Genomic DNA, 27975 nt, shown 5'->3' on the forward strand with positions numbered 1-27975 from the left:
ACTGTATAAGAAAGCCTTTGTTGCATAAAACGCTGCTATTTTCACAACTTCGTTTTCTTTTAGTGGTTTAAAAACTGAACTTGACGCGCAATAAGCTGCAATAACTTTCTGAGTAGCACCTGAATGCAGCACTGAACCAGAACCCACTCCGTCTGCTGTAGCGGCATCTAGCGGTCAGAAGTTCGAACAGCAGTTAAACAGACAGACGGATAATCTCAGCGTCGTTGGTGCAGCGGATCAGATGTTAGACTGACCGCGGCGCGCACATACAGACACACACAGAATCTGCCTGTCTGTCGTTCTGTCTGCACGGATCCGCAGACGGTCAGCTGGTGAGCCGCACAAAGACAGGACACGAGGCGGCCATGAACGCAGCGTGTTTCTGACAGCCTCCATCCGCATCCAGAGCGCAGCCGCTGCTTGTATCAGAGCGATCTGTGCTTTCAAAACGGAGGAGGGGAGCACTGCAGCAGACATGCCGGGCCTGCTCCACATCACTCTGACCGGTGAGTCTCATTCTTTAATAATGTCTGATCTTTTTATTTCATGCAGCTATAATCACAGACCGCGACAGCATTTTGAGAACGATGGATATCCTACAACAAACACCCTCAAAGAAAATATGAGGCTGACAGAATTCTTGGGATACTTTGAAAACATCACAGACGAAGACGAAACTCACTACTGAGCGCCAAATGTGCGTTTTTTATTTAGTGCTGCAGGAAATAATAATAATAATAATAATAATAATAATAATAATAATAATAATAATAATAATAAATGAAATAAGGGTGTAACCAGCAGCCTGGGCGCGATCTCCTTTAATGAATCGCTCAGGTTAAATCCTGCGAAGTGGATGCAGGCTGGCAGTGTGTAGGAGGCGCGCAGTGCACTTAAATCAGTGGACACACACTGCAGTGTTTGACACACACACACACACACACAGAGAGAGAGAAGGCAGAACCAGCTGCACCAGACCAAAATCTCCTAGATATGTTTGATTCAGTTATTAACATGATCATATCATTTGACAAAAAAATGACTTTGATCAAAGTCAATTTAGAAACAGAATAAATGTGAATTTAGAGTCACAATAAAAACCCGAATTGTTATTTTGTGGTGGCAGCTGCAGGAGAACCCCTGCCCATGTTTGAATTTCCAATATTTTTGCTTTTGTTGGATTCATTTTTGTCAGAAGACACATTGCATCTTTTTTTTTTTTTTGTGAAATGTGGAGGTTCATCTTTGTGTCCATGCTTAAAAAACTACAGGTATTATATGGCAGTTAGTTAAATAAGAAAGAATTCTTTATGGGGTTGGAAAGATTTGTGGGGTGGGCACAGGTCTTATAAGCTGATCTAAAGCTTAAAGCACGGAGGTTGATGGCTTAAAGCCAGTTCCCTGGGACATTATGTAGACTGTAGAGTAAAAATGTCCACTATTAGATTTTATCTGCCATGTCAACTTAAACTGATGGCATCCAGCAGTTTTTAAAAAGCGTAACAACAAAAGTAAATATGAAAAAATTTGCTTATATCTGTTCAAACATCCATAAATATGGATTAATGGAGTGAAATACTAAACCTCTATTCAAATTTTGAATCAAATTACACTAATTAGTTAAAGATAGTATGCATCTTGAGGAAACTGACTTATAGTAAGTTAATGTTTTCATAGTGACATATTCCCAGAGCTATAGTACTGCTTGGCCTGTTTGTATTGTTGGCAACATACTTAATCACACAAACAAAAGTTAGATATTAGTAGATATGATTTATGGTCAGTCCTAGGTAGTTGCTAGGCATGTACAATTACATTTTTGTAGATTTAAATGAGATCTCATTAAAAACTGTTAAAATGAAAACGACAAGATGCTTTCATAGGGTGTTATAGGTGCTTAAATGCTATTAAACCAGTCATGTTAGATCCATGGTGAGAAGAAGGGAACATAGATAACGATTTTGTGTATTATAGAAAGATAACTCTAAGAATTAGCTTCCTAGATTGCAATGTAGATAAAGCTAAAAACAAAAACAACAACCCAGAAACCTAAAGGCCTAGTACCATAGTGTAAAACAATTCGTTCCTAAAATTTTGGCATGGAGCACAGCATTTTTATTTAGAAAAATGAATTTTAGTTATATATCTTACTAGCATGCTAAGCTTTGATGAATTGTATCATTACAATTAATGTGGTACATTAGCATCTCAGTTGGCTATATTCTCCAAAATGTAAAAAACTGGTCAAATTTACTCACATAAACAATCTTGTAATTGAAAATAAATTTCAGTTTATTGCTAACTTTGATATTATAAAAACTAAATAGGCATGAACATAACGTTAGTTTGACCTGGTGTTCACTGCATCAAGATCCGGCCTGTATAAAATAAATTAGGCCACAGCTGTAAATTCTTCTTTAGTACAGTTTTTGCCAGCTCACAGCCATCCCATCACTCTGCAGCTACAGCATTTTAACTCACACGATAACAAAGTCCTGCCCAGTTGTTATCTTCAAATCACAGTGGGCATAGTTACAGGACATATTTATTCACAGGATGAGTCATCAGAAACTTTTATTTTTGCTCTCACAGCTATGTTATCCTCACAATGCAGCTGTTAAGACAAATGCAGTTCTCAAAATTTCTTATTACACTAGAGTGATTTAAACAAATAATTGCACATCCTATCTATTTGTTATATTGTACCATGCAAGCTACATGCGATCATGATATACATACTACACACAGCAATACCTGGATGGTTTCTTAGCTTTAGGTTTGCTACATTAATCAAGAATGATGGTTGGTAATTTCTCACATTCATATTAAAAACTTAAAGTGTAAAATCAATATTACATGCATGAGATCACATGTAATATAATCGATATATTTTTTTCTTATTATTCTTTAATTAGACATATAACACTGCTCTATTTCTTTAATTGTGGTCTAAATATTTAAGTTGATCGTGTTGCATGTAATTTGGGATGAACTGATTGGAGTACTGCTCCACATTTTAAGGAGCCAACTGAAGTGGTGCAGGGATCTGACCAGGATGCTACCTGGTCAGATGCATGTTTTTCCGGCATGTCCTGCTGGTAGGAGCCTCTGAAGTAGACCCAGGGTACATTAGAAAGATTACATCTCTCAGCTTCCAGATGAGATGAAGAAGTGTCTGGAGACAGTGACGTCTAAACATCTCTCCTTAGTCTGCTACCCTTGTGACTTGGACTCAGATAAATAGATGGAGCAGTGACTGAACTCTTTGTATATACCTTTGGGTAGATGGACTACTAATGCAGTACCAGTGTGAAGTGAAAAATTTGCAAACAAAAGCTGAGGCTTAAGACCAAATACTGATAAAATATTGATCTCTTAGCTCATTATAATTCATGAGCAAGGAGCCCTTGATGTCAGAGCATTCTTTTAGAAAGAAAAGAGTTGGTGCTTTAGAGCTTGCTCTTAGCTTCTCGACATGCAAACAGCTACTTTGAAAACAGGCCAGATCAAATGTTTGTGTTTCAGGGTTGGAAATGTGAAGGTGGTGCTGAAGGTCCTTAATTCTACTTGGTGTTTTAGCATTTGATTATAAAAACACATCAGATTGCATAGAAATCTATCCGGTCTTTAAGTGATGACGTGACGAATCCTGCTTCCGGGCCTAAAGTAGTCTGCGTTTAATATGGCTTTTGTGTTGTTAACATGTTTAATGTTTTGTATTTTCTTCTATTTAACCTCAAAAAGCTCCTAAAAACAGTCAGTGATCACTGTTGGCCTTGCTTGGCTTTTATTACCCCAATCATTTTAAAGTTTAGTTTTTAAAACCTTACGATGTAACTACAGCCCAGCCCATGCAGCAGTGTATTAATGACTAACCTCGTATTGTAGATGGATTATCTCAGTTGTTCTCCTGACTGAAGTTTGGTCCGTTTACAGCATCCTGCCATGCTATTACATTTGTTCCTGACCAACGAGAATCCTCACGTTAACTTTTATCGAGTGGAAAAAAGTTAGCGTGTTTATATTATGCTCACGTAGCTGTGTCGTTAGCGGTCACGTAGCACATCGTTATATTCCAGCTAGCCAAACTTCAGTAACCATACAAACGTCACTGCTGTTTAGTTTTCTGTCTTCATTTATGTTGGCAGTGATGGCAGAGCTGTACGTTTGAATTTGTTTCCAAAATCCCTCAGTCAGGACATGCTATATTGTATTTAGATGGAAGCTAGCGAGCTAACTTCCTGCTAATTTCTAACTCCGTTAAATGTCATAAATTCCATTTTCATGGATGCCTGGATGTTAATCTCAGTTGCTACACCTGGTAGAGCAGAACGCTGATCATTTTATTAAAGATGAAAGACTTTAGGCAGTTTTTCAACTCTCAGTGATGCCTTGATTTATGGACCTGCAGCGGAGTTTGAGCCCAGACACGGCTAGTGACGTCAGACTTAAAGACCGGATTGGAACACTGCTCTTGATCAAGTGTGTTCATTTATAAATACTGGTTCCTTACATCAAAAGCGGCCTTTGATAGCTTTGAGTGGTATAAATATGTAAAATTGTGCTTTTTTGAAAACCAAAGATACCTTTAAACTTCAAATGCCAATTAATGTCCATTTTGTGAAGTCCCAATTAGATTATTAAAGGACAATAAAGCATGGCGTGTGATCCCTCAGTCCTCTCAGTCACAACATGTAGTTACAAAATACCAAAGCATTCAGTTTGTGCCTAGTAGATGAATTCAAGGTGGTTACGTCCATGTTTTTATATGATCTGTAGGTGTAGCCACCTGGGGATATACCATGGTACCAATACTTATACACGGTTTATGATTTCAGCATTAAGTCTCTGTTGTTGTTAGAGGAGAGTTTAGTAAAAAGAACGTACTCTGATACTGACGGTGTTTGAGGTTTCAGTCATTGTGGCCTGAGGTTTTCACTTCTGCTGCATTAGCTCACTTGTACGATGTATATTCCTCTTCGGTATGTGGCATAATAATGCAGCATCTGTTCAGTAAGACTGAAAAGAACGCTGCATCAGTATCAACATAGCAACATTTAAACTCACAAAGAACTGTTTTATATCTTTATGGCCAAATATTAATTGATCAGCGATGAATCAGGGAGTATCAGTCTTATATATGTTGTTTTTCTGCTGATTGTCTTAGGTTTTCCTGGAGAGCGTTAATTTTAACTAAATAAACTGCAACTCACATTATCTCAGGATGAAATAAGGACTGTTTCCTGTATGGATGCTTATGGATTCACCACAGTGTTGACTTGGGAATTTGGAAAGTACAAAGGAAAAATCCCAAAAGGTTGAATTTGTTCATCTGGACATAACGTTTTCAGTAGGAGAACGCTACGTTTCATCACTCACCCAAGTGATTGCTTTAATAATAAGGAATTAAAGCGACAGAAACAGAGCTGTTCTCCTCTAGGTGATGAATCCCTCATCTCTCCCTCCTTCTGTTCCTTCCATGCACCACCTCACCATCCTCTCTTGCATATTACCTCACTGTCCTTGGAGCTCTTCACTGGATCAGTAACTCACAGTGAGAAGAGGATTTCATGGTCCATTCTTTTGAAGCAAAGCACTTTTTAAAATTGAAAAAAAAAATCTGCAGATAAAAAAACTAAAACTAACTTGTTTTGTGACATTTTCTCATTTTTTCTAATGATATATTCTGTACTTATTCACAGAAACACATCATCATTAGTGTTCCAGTGTTTTTAAAAAAATCACCATGGTTGCTTTGGAAGTGTATGGGCTCCAGTGAGTTTTGACTTAGCTGTACTTTGTATGGTCATTGGGCTTACCTAAATTAAGCCCCGGGCTCCTCCATCCCTTTTCACTTAAACTGAGAAACATCTCAACATTGAATTCAATCTAAAGTTTGCACAGACATTTGGGGGCACCAGCAGGTCAGGTTTGTCATATTCCTTCCAGTTTTACTTTGTGTTTAATATTAATTAGAAAAAAGTTACCTTACTTTTTCTGCTGCACTGATGAAGGTTAATGTTGCAAACTTTATGCCAGACAGCAGCACCAGCAGTGTCTGAAGCATTCCCAGCTAAGAACAGATGCTCAGCAGCTTCACATTCAGAGACACAGACCTCAATGATTGCTGAAGGAGTCTGCATAAAACTTCAGCAGATGAAGTCCATCCCCTTTGTCAGAGCTGGAATGGACAAATCCAAGAAATCATCACCATCACACATCCTGACTTCAACAATTAGTGGACCTCAGATAGCAGTTGAAGTTCCTAAGTCACATTGCAGCCACCACCCTGCAATCAGCTTGAAATGGGCTTTTGGGGTATGACTATGCACTGAAGTACGAATTTGTCTGCTTATAGTTTAAGTAGTAAGTCTGTGGCTTAAGTCTATTCACTTTCTTGTCATTTCTGGCCATTAATCAAAATATGTTTGAGTACACCAAAGAAACAACATCTTTGTAGGCATGAAGGCGACCATCTTTCTATGCAGAAATAGCCCTGCACATTTAGTCATGGCCACAGTGTACAAAGGAACATGAAGATCTCTGGAGATGGACTTGTAGTCTTGAGATTGTTGATATGTTTCCACAATTTTTGTTCTCAAGTCCTCAAACAATTTTCAGCTCTTCTTTCTGTTCTCCATGCTTATTGTGGCACACTCAGACACGCTACAGAAAGGTTGAGTGAAATTTTCTCCATTTTAGCTGGCTTCAGTTGTCATTGCTATATTGCCAGCACATGTTTAACGTTTAACGTTAACTAGTGATGACTTCATGAACTTCTTCACAAATAAAATTTTTATCATTAGAGAAAAAATTACCAATAATCATCCCACAGATCTAATATTATCTACAGCTACTCTTAGTTCCATTGATGTTAAGTTAGACTCTTTTTCTCCAATCGATCTTTCTGAGTTAACTTCAATAATTACTTCCTCCAAACCATCAACGTGTCTTTTAGACCCCATTCCTACAAAACTGCTCAAAGAAGTCCTGCCATTGATTAATTCTTCGATCTTATATATGATCAACCTATCTCTAATAATCGGCTATGTACCACAGGCCTTCAAGGTGGCTGCAGTTAAACCTTTACTCAAAAAGCCATCTCTAGACCCAGCAGTCTTAGCTAATTATAGGCCAATCTCCAACCTTCCTTTCATATCAAAAATCCTTGAAAGAGTAGTTGTCAAACAGCTAACAGATCATCTGCAGAGGAATGGTTTATTTGAAGAGTTTCAGTCAGGTTTCAGAGTTCATCACAGCACAGAAACAGCTTTATTGAAGGTTACAAATTATCTTCTTATGGCCTCTGACAGTGGACTCATCTCTGTGCTTGTCCTTCTTGACCTTAGTGCAGCATTCGATACTGTTGACCATAATATTCTATTAGAGCGATTAGAACATGCTGTAGGTATTACAGGTATTGCACTGCAGTGGTTTGTATCATATCTATCTAATAGACTCCAGTTTGTGCATGTAAATGGAGAGTCCTCTTCACACACTGAGGTTAATTATGGAGTTCCACAGGGTTCGGTGCTAGGACCAATTCTGTTTACATTATACATGCTTCCCCTAGGCAGCATCATTAGAAGACATAGCATACATTTTCACTGCTATGCAGATGACACCCAGCTCTATCTGTCCATGAAGCCAGATAACACACACCAATTAGTTAAACTGCAGGAATGTCTTAAAGACATAAAGACTTGGATGGCCACTAACTTTCTGCTTCTTAACTCAGATAAAACTGAGGTCATTGTACTCGGCGCTGAAAAGCTTAGAAATATGGTATCTAACCAGATTCTTACTCTGGATGGCATTACCTTGGCCTCCAGTAACACTGTGAGGAACCTTGGAGTCATTTTTGACCAGGATATGTCCTTCAACGCACATATTAAACAAATATGTAAGACTGCGTTCTTCCATTTGCGCAACATCTCTAAAATTAGAAATATCCTGTCTCAGAGTGACGCTGAAAAACTAGTTCATGCATTTATTACTTCCAGGCTAGACTACTGCAATTCATTATTATCAGGATGTCCAAAAAACTCACTGAAAAGCCTTCAGTTAATCCAAAATGCTGCAGCAAGAGTACTGACAGGGACTAGAAAGAGAGAGCATATTTCTCCTGTTTTGGCTTCCCTTCATTGGCTTCCTGTTAAATCCAGAATTGAATTCAAAATCCTGCTCCTCACATACAAGGTCTTAAATAATCAGGTCCCATCTTATCTTAATGACCTTGTAGTACCATATCACCCTATTAGAGCACTTCGCTCTCGCTCTGCAGGCCTACTTGTTGTTCCTAGAGTATTTAAAAGTAGAATGGGAGGGAGAGCCTTCAGTTTTCAGGCCCCTCTTCTGTGGAACCAGCTTCCAGTTTGGATTCAGGAGACAGACACTATCTCTACTTTTAAGATTAGGCTTAAAACTTTCCTTTTTGCTAAAGCATATAGTTAGGGCTGGACCAGGTGACCCTGAATCCTCCCTTAGTTATGCTGCAATAGATGTAGGCTGCCGGGGGATTCCCATGATGCATTGAGTTTTTCCTTTCCAGTCACCTTTCTCACTCACTATGTATTAACAGACCTCTCTGTATTGAATCGTATCTGTTATTAATCTCTGTCTCTCTTCCACAGCATGTCTTTATCCTGTCTTCCTTCTCTCACCCCAACCGGTCGCAGCAGATGGCCGCCCCTCCCTGAGCCTGGTTCTGCCAGAGGTTTCTTCCTGTTAAAAGGGAGTTTTTCCTTCCCACTGTCGCCAAAGTGCTTGCTCATAGGGGGTCATATGATTGTTGGGCTTTTCTCTGTATCTATGAAGCGCCTTGAGGCGACATTTGTTGTGATTTGGCGCTATATAAATAAAATTGAATTGAATTGAATGTTTCTTGCCAAAGGTAAGTTCAAATGAGCATCGTATGCTTGACATAAAACAATTTACCCACAATTTTAAAAAGGTGCCAATAATTTTGTCCAGCCCGTTTTGTGTGAAACACTTTCAAATCTGGCTTTTTTTTCTCTGTTTTTTGTGTTGATCCACTGCACATAAAGGAATTAAACATGTTTATACCGAAACATTTGTAATTTTAACAATTTTTTAGGAGAAATTGCACATTTTCTGGAAAAATTCTGATAATTGCATACTGTACACGCACACACACACTGAGTCCAGGCAGTGAGCATCCAATTCATCTGACTTTATACAATATTTATAATTGTTCAGTTGAACTAAAATGCATCACTGGGGTTGTTTTTTCTCTTTGGTCTGCACGTTTAAAGTTGGCTCGAGCCAGTAGGAGGGAACTGGCGAATCACGGGGTGGGGACTGTGGGGTTGTGGTGTTGGGCTAGAGAGCTTAGCATGCTGCAGACATGTTTGAGATATGTTGTCTATGATATTGTAATCTGCTCACTTAGCCTTTGAGGTCAGACAGCCATCTGTGGTCTCAGACGGCTACATATGGGTGGTTACAGTGAGGGCTCCCCCTCCATTAGGGATTAGTGATGGATGCATAAGTGATGGATGCAGGAACTGGTCAATTTATATTAAAAAAAGACAGCTGGAGAAGTTAGCAATTAAACAACAAACGGATGAGCAGGTGATACTAGCAACCCTAAATGATGAAAAGGCACAATAGGGGTGTGTAACATATTTGGGAGACTGCTGTACCTTCATTCTAAATTTAATTTATGAGCTCCTTATTAGCAGTTGCAGCTATAAGCTTGAGTTTATCTATAATTACTTACTAATAGCCAGCTACAGATGACTAACTGTGAATTAAAAACAAGAAACCAAGACAGTATTGTAATAAAAGACACACAAACTAAACAGCTAAAATGTGTTCTTATTAACTGGTTCAGTAATGTGAAATAGTTACAACAATGCCTCTTGTTGCTGGACATCAATGTTCATCCGATTGATCTCATGTACTGATCTGTGTTCATGTACACATTCTCTTTCCATTTCAGTTGTTTTCTAAAATCGTTTTCCATCACTGAAAGCTACCTTGCACAGTTTAGGCATCAGAACTGCTCGGTTACGGTTAGAAAACACAACTGTTGATGCTTTTTGTTCTCCTCTGAAGATTTTCTATAGTCATGCTGACTGTAAACAGGACAATCTGTCAAATTGCCTTTTTTCTGACTGCTTTACCAAAGCCATTCATGACAGCTTATATACCATTTATAAATAGTACAGTATTCTATTATGCAGGTAGTGATAAACTGTAATTAAGCCCTGCATTAATTAGTGAACACTCAAATGAATAGTGAATCAATTAGCAAATGAAGGAATTAGTGCAGTAAGATGTCATGGGAGTCCGATAAGATACGGAGAGAAATTTAAATACAAAATGAAAGAGCTGTCACTGATGTTCCAAGCTCAGCAGTGAATATAAAACTTCTTTGAGTTCTGTATTTAACAGTAAATTAAATCTCTTTAATGTGCAATACAGTCTATAGAGTGCTCCTATCTCTGCTCTGCCCCTGGACTGCTGTTCTTCAAAGTGTGCTGAGTAACAAAACAAGGAGTGCTGCAATTCTGCATCGGGAATTAGTTAAACGGATTTCATCTGTCAGTTCATTTAATTCTAATTGGTTTTTTTTATAGTTTTTACTTTATTTTTTCATTGTGAGCCACTGTAAGTTTATTTTTTTAAATTCAACGTATAAAAGCAGATGGTGTCCAGATGTTCAGAGCAGAGGATCGACAGCTGACAAGCTGTAACTGCAGCAAAACCTTCATAAAAAGTTTTATTCCATCTGAGCCAGAAATGTGAACTTCAAACATGTGAAAATCACACTTTGTGTGTGTGCGTCTATCAGGAAAGCTTTGTAGAGATTATGTTTGATTTGTTTCCTTAAATTCCGTTTTCTTTACACATTTTCTCAGTATCCTATTAATCAGTGGCAGTTAGTTTCAGGCTAAGCTACCACTCCAGTGCGATTAACTGCAGTGGTACATTCTAGTATCAGCTCCAGTGTTTTTTTGCTTTCTTCCCTGTAGCTCTTCTGGCCAGCTGTGATGCCTTCAGGCTGGGTTCTTCCCACCGTGTAATTCCCCTCAATGCTCCGGCGGCTCATCTCTTCAGGGATGAAAGTCCAGCCAAGTCAAGTTTCATCCTGGAGTTAGTGAGAACCAAACGTCATTTGGTCCAGGAGTTAGTGCGAGCCCAGCCTCATTTGGTTCATGACATGGGTTGGCCAGAGATACATGAAACGTCACGCTCACAGACCAAGATGGAGTCAGCTAACTCATCTCAGTTGAGCGCACCACCATCTGCGAGTCAGGTGGCAAGAGCTCATGCAGCTGTGGATGACAACCTGGATGTGGAAGATGAGATGGAGGTGAGGGCACATTGCTTTTGTGTTTTGTAACAGATTAACTGAAATCCTTTAGATAAATTACGGAGAGCTGAACTGGAAAATAACCACACAATTTAGTTTGGCCATTTTGTCTTTGCTTATGTGAAAAAAATCTCATCTTTTCATGACTTGCAGTATGTTTTTTAAGTCTTGCACAAATAGTTACAACATGAAAAACATGAAGGCACCGCTGCTGCCCTTTAAATTACACTCTGTAGGAGCAGAAATCGTGTAAATAACAACATGAAATAATGATGAGTCATTCCTTTGATCATTCTGAGCCCAGCTTTTTTATTTATTTATTTTAATGCCAGTTAATCATCATTATTAAACCTGATTTTTTTTTTGGAATCAAGGAAGAGAGGCTGAAAGGATAAATAGTTTGGAAAAGCTCTGAAACAATGTTGTATCCTTGCTTTCATTTAAGAAATATTTATGCCTAGTTCTTGTCTAATTTCATCTGTTCATCATTTATTAGTTTGTCTCAGCGTGTCTGTATATCTGACCAAATATTTGTCTGCTTTCAGCGTATGGTTCATCTGGCAGTTCCACAAGATGCAGAAAGCTACACGGTAAATCCAGACTTCACTGACCCAGAGGCGGAGCTTCTCAGCGGGCCAGGAGCTGGCGATTCTTCCCAGGAAGCTTCTGGGTTCTATGGAACAGATATGGAGGACAGAGACAGAGGAGAAGAGGGCCCAGAGGACCGAGAGAGAAGAGGAGGAGAAGACGAGTGGGAGAAAGAGGCAGGGGAGGAAAACGAGAGCAAAGGGAAAAAGGAAGACGAGAAGGGAAGAGCGAGAGACGATCAACATGTTTTGGATGCTTTTGAGGTCAACCACACAACACCAGATCTCGATGCTCTGATTGGTTAGTAAAAATCGTTTCTCTTATTAAAATACACATCCTCATGCAGCTTCTTTGTGTTTGGGATTTAGTTCTCTACCAAAGCCCGCTGTCATTCAGCAGGAAGTTGCATCTTCAGAGACTTTATTGTTATTCCACAGATGTCTGGGACCAAATGTTTGCCTGGGAAAAAACAATTTTAAATCAACATTTTTACAGACTGTGCTGCTCTACTTTGGTGGGCAAACATCTCAAGCTGTTGTGGGAAGTGAGTTATGATACTGGTTCTTAAATATTGATTTTTGCCAAGGGAAACATTCAGTCTGGGTATATAGAAATGTGGGAAAGCAGAATAGACTGTATGTAAAAGATGGGCATATTTTCTGGGTCTGAAAGAGATTGTTCTTCAGGTTTACTTCAGGTATTTCACAAAGGATTTGAGGACTAATAATTTCTTCCTCATATTCAAAGTCAAATTTGCACAGTTCTTATACATATACATGTACACACACATACACATATATGTACACACATATACATATATACACACACACACACACACACACACACACATATATATATATATATACAGTGGGGCAAAAAAGTATTTAGTCAGCCACCGATTGTGCAAGTTCCCCCACTTAAAATGATGACAGAGGTCAGTAATTTGCACCAGAGGTACACTTCAACTGTGAGAGACAGAATGTGAAAAAAAATAAAAAAAAAAATAAAAAAAAAAAATCCATGAATTCACATGGTAGGATTTGTAAAGAATTTATTCGTAAATCAGGGTGGAAAATAAGTATTTGGTCAATAACAAAAATACAACTCAGTACTTTGTAACATAACCTTTGTTGGCAATAACAGAGGTCAAACGTTTACTATAGGTCTTTACCAGGTTTGCACACACAGTAGCTGGTATTTTGGCCCATTCCTCCATGCAGATCTTCTCAAGAGCAGTGATGTTTTGGGGCTGTCGCCGAGCAACACGGACTTTCAACTCCCGCCACAGATTTTCTATGGGGTTGAGGTCTGGAGACTGGCTAGGCCACTCCAGGACTTTCAAATGCTTCTTACGGAGCCACTCCTTTGTTGCCCGGGCGGTGTGTTTTGGATCATTGTCATGTTGGAAGACCCAGCCTCGTTTCATCTTCAAAGTTCTCACTGATGGAAGGAGGTTTTGGCTCAAAATCTCACGATACTTGGCCCCATTCATTCTGTCCTTAACACGGCTCAGTCGTCCTGTCCCCTTGGCAGAAAAACAGCCCCATAGCATGATGTTTCCACCCCCATGCTTCACAGTAGGTATGGTGTTCTTGGGATGCAACTCAGTATTCTTCTTCCTCCAAACACGACGAGTTGAGTTTATACCAAAAAGTTCTACTTTTTAGTCTACTTCTACTGACTAAATACTTTTTTGCCCCACTGTATATATATATATATATATATATATATATATATATATATATATATATATACACACACATATACATACATATATATATATATATACACACACATATACATATATGTGTATGCATATATATATGTATATATATATATACGTATGTGTTTATATATATATATATATATATATATATATATATATATATATATATATATATATATATATAAAAACAAAATATATATATATATATGTGTTTATATATATATATATATATATATATATATATATATATAAACATTTACCAACTGGCGTAATTAATTTTGTTCCTTTAACTGGTTCTGTATCTCCTGTGACTTTGTGTCTTTGATAAGCTGCCAAATCCTCAGCACTACAGACAGCGGACTCAAAGACACAACATATGTTTGTGACATGTCTCAATGTGTCACACAGGCTACGGTCCATCTTTCAACCCCTCCTCCTCCGAGCAGTCCAGCATCTCCATCCCAGCCGAGGGACCTGATTCTGGGCCAGAGGAGCATCGCGCATCCCCCGTTCTAAAGGTGAGGATAGAGAAATTAACCCATTTAACTGTATCTGTGTGAATGTAACTCAGACTGGTTATTAAGCTGGGTGGTTACCATAAACTTAATCATTTAACTGAACTTACAGATTCAGGAAAAGCAACAAAACAAGGACTAATGTGATATTTGCTATACAGGTGGGTCCTTTAGATAAAGAGCTGTGGGAAGCAGAGCGGGAAGAAGATGTCCTTTCTAGTGGATATGGAGGCCTTCGCTCCTCCATCACTACCACTACTAGCACATCAAGTGCTGCTGCAGATGCTGTAGGAACAGCCTCCCCAGAGACCGACACTGGCACAGACTTTGGGCTGCTGGGAAGTTATACAAAAGGTACACTAAAGCAGTTTCCTTGATTTATGTTGTTCCCTGTTCCCCTGTGAGGTATCAATGTTTGTTTCTGTAATGTTCGTTTATTTATGTACCCTTGTGCTTTGTATTTGCTGTTTACGTGGGATAAAATGTTTGTGCTACATCGGACATTTCGGGAAATTCAGTTATCGCCTGAAATTTTTGGATAGTGACGCTGTTTTTTATATTCTTTTGTCTCTGTATGTTTATTGAGGCGTAACATTAATTAATGACAGATACAGATTTTCTGTATCTGTTCAGGGTCCTGCCCACAGACCATCACATTACCAAAACCATATTTGTTGCTGATATGATGTTCACTGTTAGTTTTAAACCGCATGCAACGGGACTCAAACCTTCCAATAATGTCAGCTTTTTTCTTGTCAGTCCACAGAATATTTTCTCTTGGGTATTATCAGTATGTTTTGGGGTAAATGTGATGCGGTCCGCAGTGTTTTTTTACCTTGGAACCGTCCCATGGATGCCATTTTTGCCCAGTCTCCTTCTTATTGTTGAATCATGAACTTTGAGGCAGGTGAGGCCTGCGGTTCTTTAGATGTTGCTTTGGGTTCTTTTGTGACCTCCTGGATAAGTCGTTGATGCACTATTGGAGTAATATTTGTAGGCCAGTCAATCCTGGGAAGTTTTCTCTGTTTTTCCAGTGGTTCAGTGGAGTCCCCAAGAATTACAAATACGTTTTAAACCCTTTCCTGAGATATACAGTCCCGATCAAAATTTTAAGACCACTTGGAAAATGGCAAAAAATCATACTTTACATTGTTGGGTCTTAACAAGGTTTCAGGTAGAGCTTCAACATGCAACAAGAAGAAATGGGAGTGAGCCAAAACATTTTTTGAGCATGAAATTTATTGAAAACAACGCTTAAACTGAAATGGGCTGTTTTACAGCTGATTTAGGACCACACCTCCAAAAAAAAAAAAACCCCAAACCCCCAAAACAGAAATCTTCTTCTTTCTTCTTGTTGCATGTTGAAGGTCAACTTGGAACCTTTTTAAAATCAACCATGCAAAATATTTTTTTTTGCCAATTTAATTCATTTTTGTTTTTTAAAGTTGGCATTTAAATGTGTGAATGACCTTGTGCAGCACTCAGTCATTCAGCAGAAAAGGTGTAAGCACAAGGGAAGCTGTTAGCGGAGATTGTAAACTACCAATAGTTAGAAAACTGCCACAAGAAATAAAAACAAAAAAGATTTAACGCTAAGGGATGATATTATTATTGTTATTAGTGATGTTTTCTGTCTGATCTTATATTTGTATTGAAACGTTGTGTCTTAAAAGCCTAACCAGGGACAAAGTTGACAAGTTAACTTTGGTTAGAAGGGGTATAGACTAGAGATGGACCGATCAGATATTACGTATCGGTATCGGTCCGATACTGACCCAAATTACTGGATCGGATATCGGTGAGAAATAAAAAATGTAATCCGATCCATTAAATATCAAAAAAACACCTCACAAAACTTGCTACACGGCGTAACTCGGCTCATAACCGTAGCACGTTGCAGCAATATGCATCACGTGATAGAGAGGCTGCGCGTATTTGTAGCCTTGCTAGCAAACCAGCATTTCATCTCCGAGGAAGTTATCCCAGAGAGAAGTAAAGCAAGTGTGTAAGTTCATCTCTGAATGTCTGTAAAGCATTCCCATGTTAAGCTTAACAACAGATATTAGGAGCGACTGCCTGCCTCTCTCTCTCTCCTGTTGCTACTTCAATCGTGAAACTGCTTAATGATAATGCTAATGCTTAGCTGATCGGCTTTTCTGTCGCGAGTCCGTCTCTCTTCTTAGTTTTTGGCCCACTTCTCACCAGAAAGAGGAAACCAGCGGCTGAACAACAGCAGCACTATTAAGCTTGATAAGCTGTTGTTAGAATTTATTTAATATTACTTTGTACACCAGGATCCTTTTCTACGCAGCTGACGGCTGGTAACTGTGCAGGGGCGGATCTAGCAAAGTTTAGCCAGGGGGGCCGATAGGGCATGAACAGGGAAAAGGGGGCACAAAGACATACTTTTCTTTCTTATTCTCATTTAAAATGTCTAGCTTTTAATAAATAATTATCTGACTGTTACACCCAAAGTTTTAATCTGATGTAAAATCTATAGAAGTCCATTACTGTATATAGTAACTGTTAAGTCTAATATACCCTAGTAAGCTATAGTACTTTTTCCTTTGGGAAGATACCATCTGTGCAGTCTGCAATTGTGTTGAAGAAAGATGTTGAATCTATTTAATTATTCTTGAAAAATAATTTATTTCTGTGCATTTCCCCCCCTGCATCAAATTAAATTTGATTACATCAATTAAGCATCATGAGGTGGAGGGTGGTTTGTTTGTTTTTTGCTGGGAGTTTGCAACCCTATTAGTTAGGTTGCTTAATATTTCTGCTAAGTACTCTTTAAAATACCAGAATAGGAAGGATTGAGTAGGTTTAAGTTTATTAGATTGATCAGTGTTGCTGAACTATGAAATATTTTGGGCGCAGTGTATTTTTTACATACAGGTATAACAGAATAGCTTTAGTGTTGTTATTTATTTAAACTTGAGTATAAACTTATACAAAATGCAGCAAGATATTAAAAAAACGTTTTATTGATTAAAAAACACACTATATTGGATTCATATCGGTATCGGCAGATATCCAAATTTATGATATCGGTATCGGTATCGGACATAAAAAAGTGGTATCGTGCCATCTCTAGTATAGACACTGCATGGTTACATTTTGTTTAAATGCATCAATGTTTGATAAACTGTCAAATCCTCTGTTTTATAAAAATATAAAATGCATACAAACTATAATCTTCTCAGGTCAGATGTTTGTGATTATAGTATTTTGATCAACAGATGTTATTGCTTTAAGATGGAGCCAGGACAGATGTTTAGCCTTATGTTGAAGTGAGGTAACCATCTGCTGACTGGCATTAAAATGATATCAATTCTCTTAAGGCTAAATAGATACACGTATTTCACAAAATCAAACTATTTCTTGTATCCAGCACTCAGCAGCTTTGCTCTAGTGTCATTTAGGATGTCTCTCATTTTTATTTGTTGTTCACTGTAATGACTAAAAGATGCAGCTTGTTCTAGAAGATTTGGTGAATTTGGCAGCAACATAAACCCAAATTGCACATTTAGATGATTGAAAAGGTGTTAAAATGCTTGAGTGTAAACCACAGAGAAGCTTCTGTGTTTTTTATCTCTGCTGCCCTGGTTTTGTTTCTGCAGGTGAGACAGAGGATGAAGAGGCTGAGAGAGAGGAAGAGGAAGAGGAGGAGATAGGCCTTGTACACATAGGTGTATTTACCCACAATCCCACTGTACCTGAGGTTGGCTTGGCTCCCAGCAGAGAGCCTCTGCAGCCTAGTGTGGAGAAAGGTGAGTGTCCAGTAATAATCAGTATAAAGCTTCTCTAAGCCCCTCCCCTTAGAAGGATTTGTTCAGTGATAGCACAGCAGGTCTGTCAGTTCTTCAGTGTTATGATCATAGCAAGCCTGACTAAACCAGACAAAATGCCTCCTCTGTACTCAAGAATTTAGACCAAAAGACAGAAGTGACGAGGGGAAGGAGGAAAGATGGAAAAAGATGGAGCGTGAAGAAACAAGAATCAGACACATCATCCCACTCACTACTGATTCTTCCCCCACTATTGGGTTCACCGACCCATCCTGGAATTGGTTGGAAAAGACCACGCCTCTGGAGTCTCACAGGTCAGAGGTCAGGGGTGGTGGGGTCGCAGAGGTCCTACTACCAGACAGCGATCTCAAAGGAGTAGAGGTGACACACCAGGTAAACTTGCAGACAGTGGGAACAAATAACAAATATAAGTTATAAGTAACGCTATTTCACTTTAAATCCAAATCTTTCAGGTAGTTTGTGTTGACTGGAGTGAGCTGACTGGACGAGGCTATGTCGTCCTCAACATGACACAAAACATCAACTGCGTGAGTACACCTCGACCTGACTTATGCATTAGTAGGACATCATTTGATATGAGGTTTATGGTTATGGTTTCAGGGAAAGAAGTTTGGATGATGCCATGATCGCCTTTTGGAATCAGAAGTAACCAAATTTGGATGAAAGAGGATTGGGCTAATAAAACCCTTGAATTTTAATTGCAAAATGTGGAGCACAGACTCTTTGGACCATCTGGATCTCACAGAAGACTTTACTGTTTATTTCAAAATTCCATTTAAAATGCTTTACAAAACACCAACACCACAAAATGATTGACAGATGCAGTTTTGTGACTCAGTTCTCTTTTTGGAGCCAGCCTCATGTGGCCATTAGAGGAACTGCACCTGAAGCGGTTCCTCTAATGCCCCTTTGTTCAGTCAGGGGTCATTTTTAGGGGTTAACTGCCACATCAGTGATGTTTATCAATCTGTTACAGTTTCTGAAAAACTACAGACTCCGAAACATCCCTACAGTGGTTGGAACTGATCTGCAGTTATGCAATTGTATGAAGCTGAAATTAAAGTTTAGCTCGCTAAATTCACTTCATTACATGGCGACTTTGTACATCTGTAGTGGTTAGAGATGGATCTGAATCCTGTGCACGCAATAAGTATAAACTTTATTTCATGACATTTTTTAAAGATTCAGGAATACGTTTAACCCATCTGCACTGCTGAGTGCACGGACTGCTACTTAGAAAATGTCTAGTGTCTATTTGTCTATTAGTCTAACGTCTGGTTAGAAAAAGTCACATATAAGTTCACATTTCTAATATTAATATTTAATATCAAAATATGCACTTGTAATTCTTTCAGTTCTTACTATTATAAGTTCATATAATACCAATTTTTTCAGCAGTCTGATTCCGTTTCAGTTAATTAGTTTAAGAAAATTCAGTCCAGTCTTGGAGATGGCTGGGACCAGCTGTGGTTTGGGCACACAGTTTTGCTTTTACATGACAATAAACCACTAAAATCTGTTTGCAAGCAGACCGAGACACTTATTCTCAGGTGGTCTGTTTGGTCTGAACCAGTCCAAACAGGTCAGATATATGAACACAATTTTGAAGCCAATTATTCATCCTAGAACCAGCACATGCAGCTGTGATGTGTCCTTCTTTGAAGAAGGAGCCAGACTTTTCTCTCCCACTGCAGTAGCAAACATCAGGTGAATGAGTGCTGTAGAGCTCTAAAACCCGGACTGCTGGGGGCTGCTTGTATTTGTGTGTGTCGGTGAACGAACATCTGTGTCCATGGCACCAACACAAACCCTCACCACCACTGCAGTAGTTGTTGACACAGAAACAGGGATGGAGTCAAAGCTGAGCTACTGTAGTTTTTACCTTTTATCCTGTTCCCTCACCTTTGTGTGTGTGTGTATGTGCGCGTGTGTGTGTCTGTGTGTTACAGGAGGATTTCCGTTTAGACCAGGGTGTGCGGTTGTTGACGACTATAGAGCGAGTGTTTGCTCGGAGAATGAGTAGCCCTGAGGGAACATGGGTAATCTACCTCAGCAAGCCTACACACCAGCAACACCAGCTGCTGATGAACGTGGCATCTGTGCATGGTACACCCACCTACACACGTACCCCCCCACACACACACACGTGTACACATGTACCTTAAAATGCAGAGAAAATAGTAAAACACAATAAGTACAAACAAAAATGTTTTTAACTGTTAAACTGGAACACATAGCACACAGCATCAGGATCCCTATTTATAGCCAATAGGGGGAAGAAAGACTTGTTTCCTAGTCAACAAAATACAACATTAAAATTACAAAACAAAATTACAAAAAGTACAAAATCTAATGTAATTATAAAATAAACGTACTCACTGTGCTGTAAAATGTCATGTGTGACAGATATTATGTTAGCTTTAACTGCTTTATGCTGAATGAGGTGCATTAAAAAATTCTGGAGTCAAAAATCAAAAACGTCCCTGACTTCTATTTGGCCTGTTGTCCTTTAGGCTGTGTGTTTGTGCACAGCTTCCAGCACTGCTGGATCAGGCCAAGTAAATCCTTTTTTTTGACGATTTGACCAAGGGTATCAACTTCATGCTAACGACAACATCAAAACCTCTGTCAAACCGACCTGAGCTTCCGGTTGGGGATTATCTGTGATGAATAGAGTTGGATCTCTGGCTACAACTCACAACAAGGGTCATAATTATAAATCTGAACAGGAGCATACTTGTCATTTTTTATATGCTCAAGCAAAAAAGTAGTTAGTCTGAGATATTAAACCCAACAGAGGATCCCTGTTACTGATTTGAGTGCACAAGCATATTAATATTCATCCACGTAGCTTGTCCAGACTGCAGTGGCTGCTGGCAGCTGTGTGACAACAATGTGCAGACAGACATGAAACAATAAAAACAATCAGCACAAATAAAAATGTATCAACAGAAGTTATCCCAGTCTTCATACTTTAACTCTGAACCAACGGTGCACCCTGAAATATTCAGTTGTGATCAGGGGTCTCAAGCAGTTTCTTTGTTCTTTGGATAAAAATAGATGGTCTGCTGTCACATTAAGTTAATTTTCAGCCTCCTTCAGGGTGTGTTATCTGAAAACCTTCACAAATATCAAACAGTTGCAAATGTCAGGCTTCAGAATCAGACAAAGAAACATGATATAAAGAGATCCTTCAAATGAGGCATTTGATTCAGTTCTGACCCAAAGAAGAGTTTAGGAGCTTCTCAGTAACACACATATTCAAGCACACACAGGCATTGTGTTGGCTCGAAGGACTGTGTCTGACAAGATATGTTTTTTTTATCCAGGAGTGATCCCGACCAAAGACATGCTGGGCATGCTGGCAGAGATCAAGACATGTCTGACTGAGGTACAACATCTAGAAACTTTTTAAATTTGTTGCAGCAGTCTCCAGCAAATCAGATTCAAACATTTCTGCTAAGATACTGAAGAGAACACAGTGAACGTGTGTGAAATGAAATGGAAAAAAATGCACCTCTTTCTGTGACTAATTGTCGGTATGTCACACTTTTGGCCACCCAACACGTCTCTTTGTTACGCGTTCGGAAACGTCAGGAAACATGAGAACCGTTTGGAATGAATCTACACATGTACGTGGGTTACCGGTTCTATTGTATTCCATCCACAATCCTGCGTGGTTCATAGGGCCGCCTCGGGACTTGACAAATCATCGGTATGTTATGTGTCGGGAATGAGAATGGCCTGGTATTTCTTACAATATAAGCCCAAACATTCATGGTGACAGATTTCTTTTATTTAATACTATAGCATTTCTTTTTCAAGTTGAAAAACCGAGACATGCACTTCTTTTTCCTATATTAAACCCCTAAAGCCTGAAATCTGAAATAATTCTGCTCCATATATATTTGCTACATCTGGAATTTTGTTTAAATTGCTTAAAAATGTATTGTGCTTTTAGTTAAGTTTTTCAGAGGGAAAAAATCAAACTGTATGTAGAAGTCTCAAAAACTCACAGAAAATTGTATGTGTCAAATATGACACACTAGGCATTAAGGAGTTAAGATATCTCAGGGAGTAAATGTGCAGTTACACTGCTGTTTACTGACAAAAAAAGGGACTTTCACTGGTCCACTTAAGAGCAAGGTGAGCTGTCACAGTGTGAAACGGGTTTGACCTGAGTTTAAACTAATGGTTGATTGTTGTGCATGCGTACCTTTTCAGGTGGGCGTCCAGAACTACAGTGCTGCCAGCAACTGCCCGTCTCGGCCCAGTCACACACGCAGTGACTACGGCAAGCTGTTTGTGGTTCTGGTTATCATCGGCTCCATCTGCATGGTAATCATCACATCTGGATTCATATACATCTGCTGGCAGAGACGACTCCCTGCAACAAAAACTGCGGTAAGCACAAACACAAACCATCGCCATGCGCTAACTGTGGCCCGTGCTGATGTGCAGCTGCACTGTCAAGTGTTTAAGACCACAGATGTTTGTCAGTGTCCTCTATACTTAAGTAACTTAACCTAATGTAATATGGTGTCTTGGAAGTTGAATTAACAAAGTCTGCAGACACGGTCAGCAGTAATCAACACCTTCCTTTTTTCTCATCCACACGAGAGAGAGAAGCGGCTTCAACAGGGCGCTGGTACACAGTCTCTAAAGACGAATAGCACAGCACTTCTTTAAATACAGTTCAGACCAAATTAAAATAAAATAAATACATTTTAAAGGACATTAATTGAAATGTGCTTTCAGAAAGCTGATTTCAGTAAATAATCTGATCCATTGGTGATGGGTTTTTATGTAGCGTGCAGGTTGTCCAAATCCAAATATAATATTACTAATAATATGAAAACATTATCATAATTGTATAGGTTTTAACAGTAAAATAACTATGTACTAATTTAAATGTATTAATTTGGTTAGCTGTCATATATTGTGACCAGAATGAAGGAGTTAGATCAAACATAAGATGTTGGGAACATGGATCATGGTTAGGGATGATATTCATCTTAGTTTAGGTTTTGTTAAATCCCTCTAGCCAGTGTTTAGGGCTGAGGTGTATCAGCGTTTCTTTGAGGTGTTCTTATTTTGCCAGACTTTTCATTGGTTTCCTCTCATTCATTTTATTTTTTGCTGCTGAGTTCATGAGAGATGGAGGTATTCATGTCTCTGAGCTGCCGAACTGGATAAATGGACTCAGGTCACTCTTTATAAATCTTTTGCTCCTTCTTTTCCACAAAGTTTCGTGCTGAGGAGCTTCACTTTGTGGTGAACGGTTGCCATGATAACCCAACACTGGATGTGACTAATGATGGCCAGCCTGAGATGCAGGAAAAGAAGCCAAGTACCAATGGGCTTGCAGGAGGAGGAGGAGACAGAGGTGGGGAGGACAGCAGTCGTTGGCAGGTGATTGGAAGACTAATTGAGGGATAAAAAAAAGATGAAGAGATGGATGAGTAAATAATGAGTAAATGAGTTACTGCTCAAGCTTCCTTTTTGAGAAAACTAAACAAAACAAAAATGCATTCTGCCTGGCAACAAGCATGAAGACACTAATCTTTTTTTTTCTTTTTAGGTATTTGTCAATCAAGCAGCCACAGAGGAGGAGGAAGAAGAGCAGGACACACACCTCTGATTGATGAAGACGATTCTTTTATATACAGCTGATGAGAGGAAGCCCCGAGGAAGGAAGAAGATAATGAAAGAGGATGGGGAGATGGTGGCAGAAGAAAAATAACACAAATGTTTTTGATGGAGAGAACAAAGAAAGAAAGGAGAAATAAGGGAGAGAAAAAGAAGACGCTGATGGGAATAAAGTGTTGCCCAGTCAGCTGAGCTAAGACTGAGGCTAGGAGGGAGTAGAGGAGGAGTCACTGACGTCATGTTTGAGATTAGACACTGAATTCACGTAGAGTCATGAGTCTCTCTGAGATCTTCAGCTTTTAAAACAATCAACAGAGTGTGATTGACAAAGCTGAAATTTCATTAAAAGATTAAACTCCTGTTGGATAGGTTAATAATGCCATCACGCCATAGAAATGCCTGTGTTTAGTGTGCCTTACGCTGCTACCTTTTTGTACAGTGGCTGCATGGGACAGATTAAAAGCAAACTCTGCACAAATCATAACTTAAAGCATCATTTTACAATGTTTGAATGTCGACACTGTGGCACTGTTTTGTGTCACAAATCATTAGACAGAGTGGCCCACTGTTTCCCTAACTGTGAAAGTAATCGAAATATTAAAGAAGAGGTGGTTTACTATGAATTGTGGTATAACTGAATATATTTAGGTAAGTTACAGGTCAGTATTTTATATATAAGATGTAATGAGTTTATAAATATGATATATTAGTTCAGGGTAAAGTAACCAACAGTGTATGAAGTTGTCAAAATTACCACCAGTAGAAAAATGCCACTCCTCATATACTTTTTCCCCTTATTGTTTGTCATATCTGTAGAGACTGTCCATATTAAACACAGCCGAAGTTTGAAATAATGAGCTCATAGTCTGAAGCTCTCTTGCCTTGCTGATGTCAGCACTGCACCGATGTCCTGGCACAACCAGAGCCACAGCCCGACCTCCTGTAGGAGGCCAACCAATCAGAAAAATGAAAGCAATTTAAACAGGTTCACACAGAATTTTTCATAATGATAATATGTTTCATAATCTTCTAAGAGATATTGTGAATTAATTTAGGACTAGGGCTGATCGATATAACGATATATATCGGATGACGATATAAAAACATCTATCATTTCATTTTACACTATCTTTGTTTCGTGGTGTTGCAAAATAAACTGTTTACGGCAATATTTTTTCATCGTTTTGATGGTCATTGTAGTGGCTATATTAATTTCTTAAAGTTCTCTCTTTCTCTTATATTTAATATAACCACACTACTGATGGACAAGCGCCTATTTTTATGCCTTTTGGTTAGCAACAACAACGGTAACACCATCGCGTGTCCGCTTGTTTATGTTCCACATAAACCTTTCACAATAAAGCTCAAGATCCTGTTGAGACTTTTCAAAATAAACTGAACCAAGTGAAAGAGCAGATCATTTACGGATGAGAAGTAAAAAAAAGCCGCCAGGTGCTAAAAAAATAAACCTTAGATTCAAACGTTAGAACAGGCTTTTCCCCGCAGCACGCTGTGTAATAAATACTAACAAAGAAAACGGCGGCCTTTACAACTTATGTCTAAAAATGTATAGTTTCATGCAACTGTTAAAACACTCGACTCCAGCCACATGACGCGCAGCTGGAAACACTTCCTGCAAGTCGAGCTGCCCGAGATTCACAGAATTTACAGAAAATGTTACATTTTTGTGATTTATATCGTTATCGGACGATAGAATTCTTATATCGGGATATGAGATTTTGGTCATATTGCACAGCCCTATTTAGGACTTAGACTCACTATGGGTTACAGTTAGTGCTTGCTGTTAAACTCTATATTCGGACATCACTGACAGCAGAAAGAAAGTCCCAATACCAGTGCAGCCAATCAAATCATCAACAGTTAGATGATAAGGTGTGACTACAGTGACAGCAGCGACTCCTCTAAGCTACTCCTCTGGATTACTGATGAGAAAGTAAAGCCTGTAGCAACTTTGAAAGTGAGGTTTTGGCACTTTATTGATTCCTCTTGGAAGTAGTGACTATCATTGTTGAAATGCTGCATCATGTTAAACGTCTTACATACAGTGATTCAAATATCTCTATTTTGCTTATAGGAATGGTTATAACTGCTGAGGATGTTTACTCTGCACTCTCAAACATGTCATGTGATCGCTGTACTTGTGTGCTGCTAGCCTTATATGCTGTTTTTCTCCCCCAATAGTGCTCTAATGGCTGCTGTATGCTCCTGGCTAAGTCTTGAGGCTATGACACATGGGCAACATTTAGACGTCAAAAGCATGAAATATATAGATAGTTACAGTGTTAAAGTCGAGTCACCAGACCCAAGTCGAGCCCCAGGTGTTCAGTATTATGGTGTTAAACATTAAAGTCAGAGTTACGTTTAAGTCACAAAAGGAACGACTACAGTATACACAGGGCACACAGGAGTAACAGTTTGAGTTCCAACTCAGTAAAAACAGGTCTGCAGTGTTATCATCACTCCAAACTTGTCCCATTTACTTTATTCAGGGCTTAAAGATTGAGTTAGCATGGTCATTGTCCGACTTTCAAAGAGTCACCTCAATACACGTATGACTAACATTTAAGTTCAAATTCATTCATAAAGGATCAAAATTAGAATTAGCAGAGGTTACAAGTCCACGGCCCGATTAATAAAACACTGACCTGCTATCAAACTGTGATGACACATCAGACGGAACTAAAACATGCTCACTGACTCATTGCTGTAGTTGCCCATCTTCATTTTCATCAAGATGCTGCCTGTTTTATCTCTTACTCTGACTTTTCTTGATGCACCAGTACTGTACATGGCTTCACTCAAACCCACACGGATTAATATGCACCATGTCTTAAGCAGTATTTATGGAGCGCTGAGGACACATGCAGAGATGGAGAACGATCATGAATACATTAAATGGTTGCCCACAGTGTGGATTATGTGGTTGTAAGGCACAAGATAGCTAGGGTGGAGACTACTGAAAGCGTGCACTACACAGAAGAAATCCAAATGGAGCTTTATCATTCTGTTTAATATCAGGCAAAGCACAAAATACAGGCAGGCTCTTTGTTGTTATATAGATGAGCATGTAGCTTTCAGCCCTGCGGTAAGCATCAGAATAACAAAACATACAGCTGGCGTTGCTTTCGGTTGACGAACGAGAAACTTTAATCTAGTCAAATTTTGTTGCTTGAAGTGATCGTTTAACAAATTCTGCTTCTTCACATTTTTGATTTTATACATTTTTGTTTTTAGGTGACGCTCTGATGGCAAGCGTGTGGATAGTTAACAGTGCCAGCACAAGTTCAGTTGTAGCAAAAAACAAATGAGCCCTTAGTTTGTATAAAGAGTTTGTTGATATGATTTTAAATCAATATGTAAACTTTTTTTTTGTTTTACTTTTCATTCATTATTTTGAAATATTTTATTTTTAATTTAAAAAAGTTTTTTTCTATGTCTGTTTGTTTGCATTTACACAAACATATGGTTTCACATTTTTGGTTGTCAGTGTAATAAGTGTGACAAATAAAGTTTGAAGAAGATGGGATACTGTGGTTTGTCACCTCCCAATTGTAAATAACTGTATGATATCACAGTTCATCGGATTTAATGCTTAGCTTAAACTAGATTCTTCCTCTTTTCAGCAGATGCATTAAATTACATGAATAAAGCCCGACAAGCACCCTAACCACTAACAAAAAAAAACATGATTCATAAGCTATTGTTGATTTCAGTAAAGACCCTGAAAAAGTTAACTTAGAGTCTGGGTGGTTGACTCGCATGCCATAATCGCTACACATGTTCCTGTATACTATGCCAGCTACTTGGTGACGGCGTTCCATGTATGCCTTGCATGCTAGCATCTTGCACCCTGCTGTTATGTACTAGAATCGTCTCAGTGACATTTTTACACTGCTTGTATTTGGGGTCTTGCCTGGTATGGTATTTAAACTTCTCTAACTGTCCTCTAGCTGCTACTTAAGATCAGAGTCTAAAAATGAATCATGAATACATACTTTGGTTAAAACAGTGTCTCAACACCTGCATTTCTGATAATTTTCATTTAAATCAGAGTAAATATCATATTCTGGGGAGTTTATTTTCAGATGCGGATTTGGTAATCTAGTTATCCAGAAGCAGAGTGTGTGATCAAATCACAGACTACCATATTTGTTAGAAAATGTCAGCCAATGTGGCTTTGTGGCACAAGGAACAAGATATTTCAGGCCTGAGTGATTCTTAAATCACCGTCCACTGCACAGGGCTAATCGAATCTGTATAAGCTGTTCTGAGTTTTTTGTTTTTTCTCTTTATAGAGCAATTTTCAAATATTCATTAAATTAT

At 38.7% G+C, this 27975-nt stretch overlaps 1 protein-coding gene and 1 long non-coding RNA gene across 2 annotated transcripts; one reads left to right on the top strand and one right to left on the bottom strand.

The window, feature by feature from the left end:
• Positions 1–178: 178 nt before the first annotated feature.
• podxl2 (podocalyxin-like 2) lies at positions 179–27962 on the top strand. Its single transcript, XM_085158543.1, has 13 exons — positions 179–506; positions 11001–11341; positions 11887–12229; positions 14064–14173; positions 14332–14524; positions 17794–17943; positions 18098–18354; positions 18435–18509; positions 19932–20088; positions 21312–21373; positions 22207–22386; positions 23230–23394; positions 23564–27962. Exons 1-13 carry the CDS (start codon positions 476–478, stop codon positions 23621–23623), a joined length of 2124 nt encoding a protein of 707 aa, XP_085014669.1. The 5' UTR covers positions 179–475; the 3' UTR covers positions 23624–27962.
• LOC146518137 (uncharacterized) lies at positions 16865–22313 on the bottom strand. Its single transcript, XR_014873963.1, has 2 exons — positions 22199–22313; positions 16865–18359 (listed from the first exon to the last, which is right to left on the bottom strand). It is a non-coding gene; the product is annotated as an uncharacterized LOC146518137 (long non-coding RNA).
• Positions 27963–27975: the final 13 nt, after the last annotated feature.

This window comes from Neolamprologus multifasciatus, chromosome 5 (assembly GCF_963576455.1).
Source record: "Neolamprologus multifasciatus chromosome 5, fNeoMul1.2, whole genome shotgun sequence".
Lineage (NCBI taxonomy): Eukaryota > Metazoa > Chordata > Actinopteri > Cichliformes > Cichlidae > Neolamprologus > Neolamprologus multifasciatus.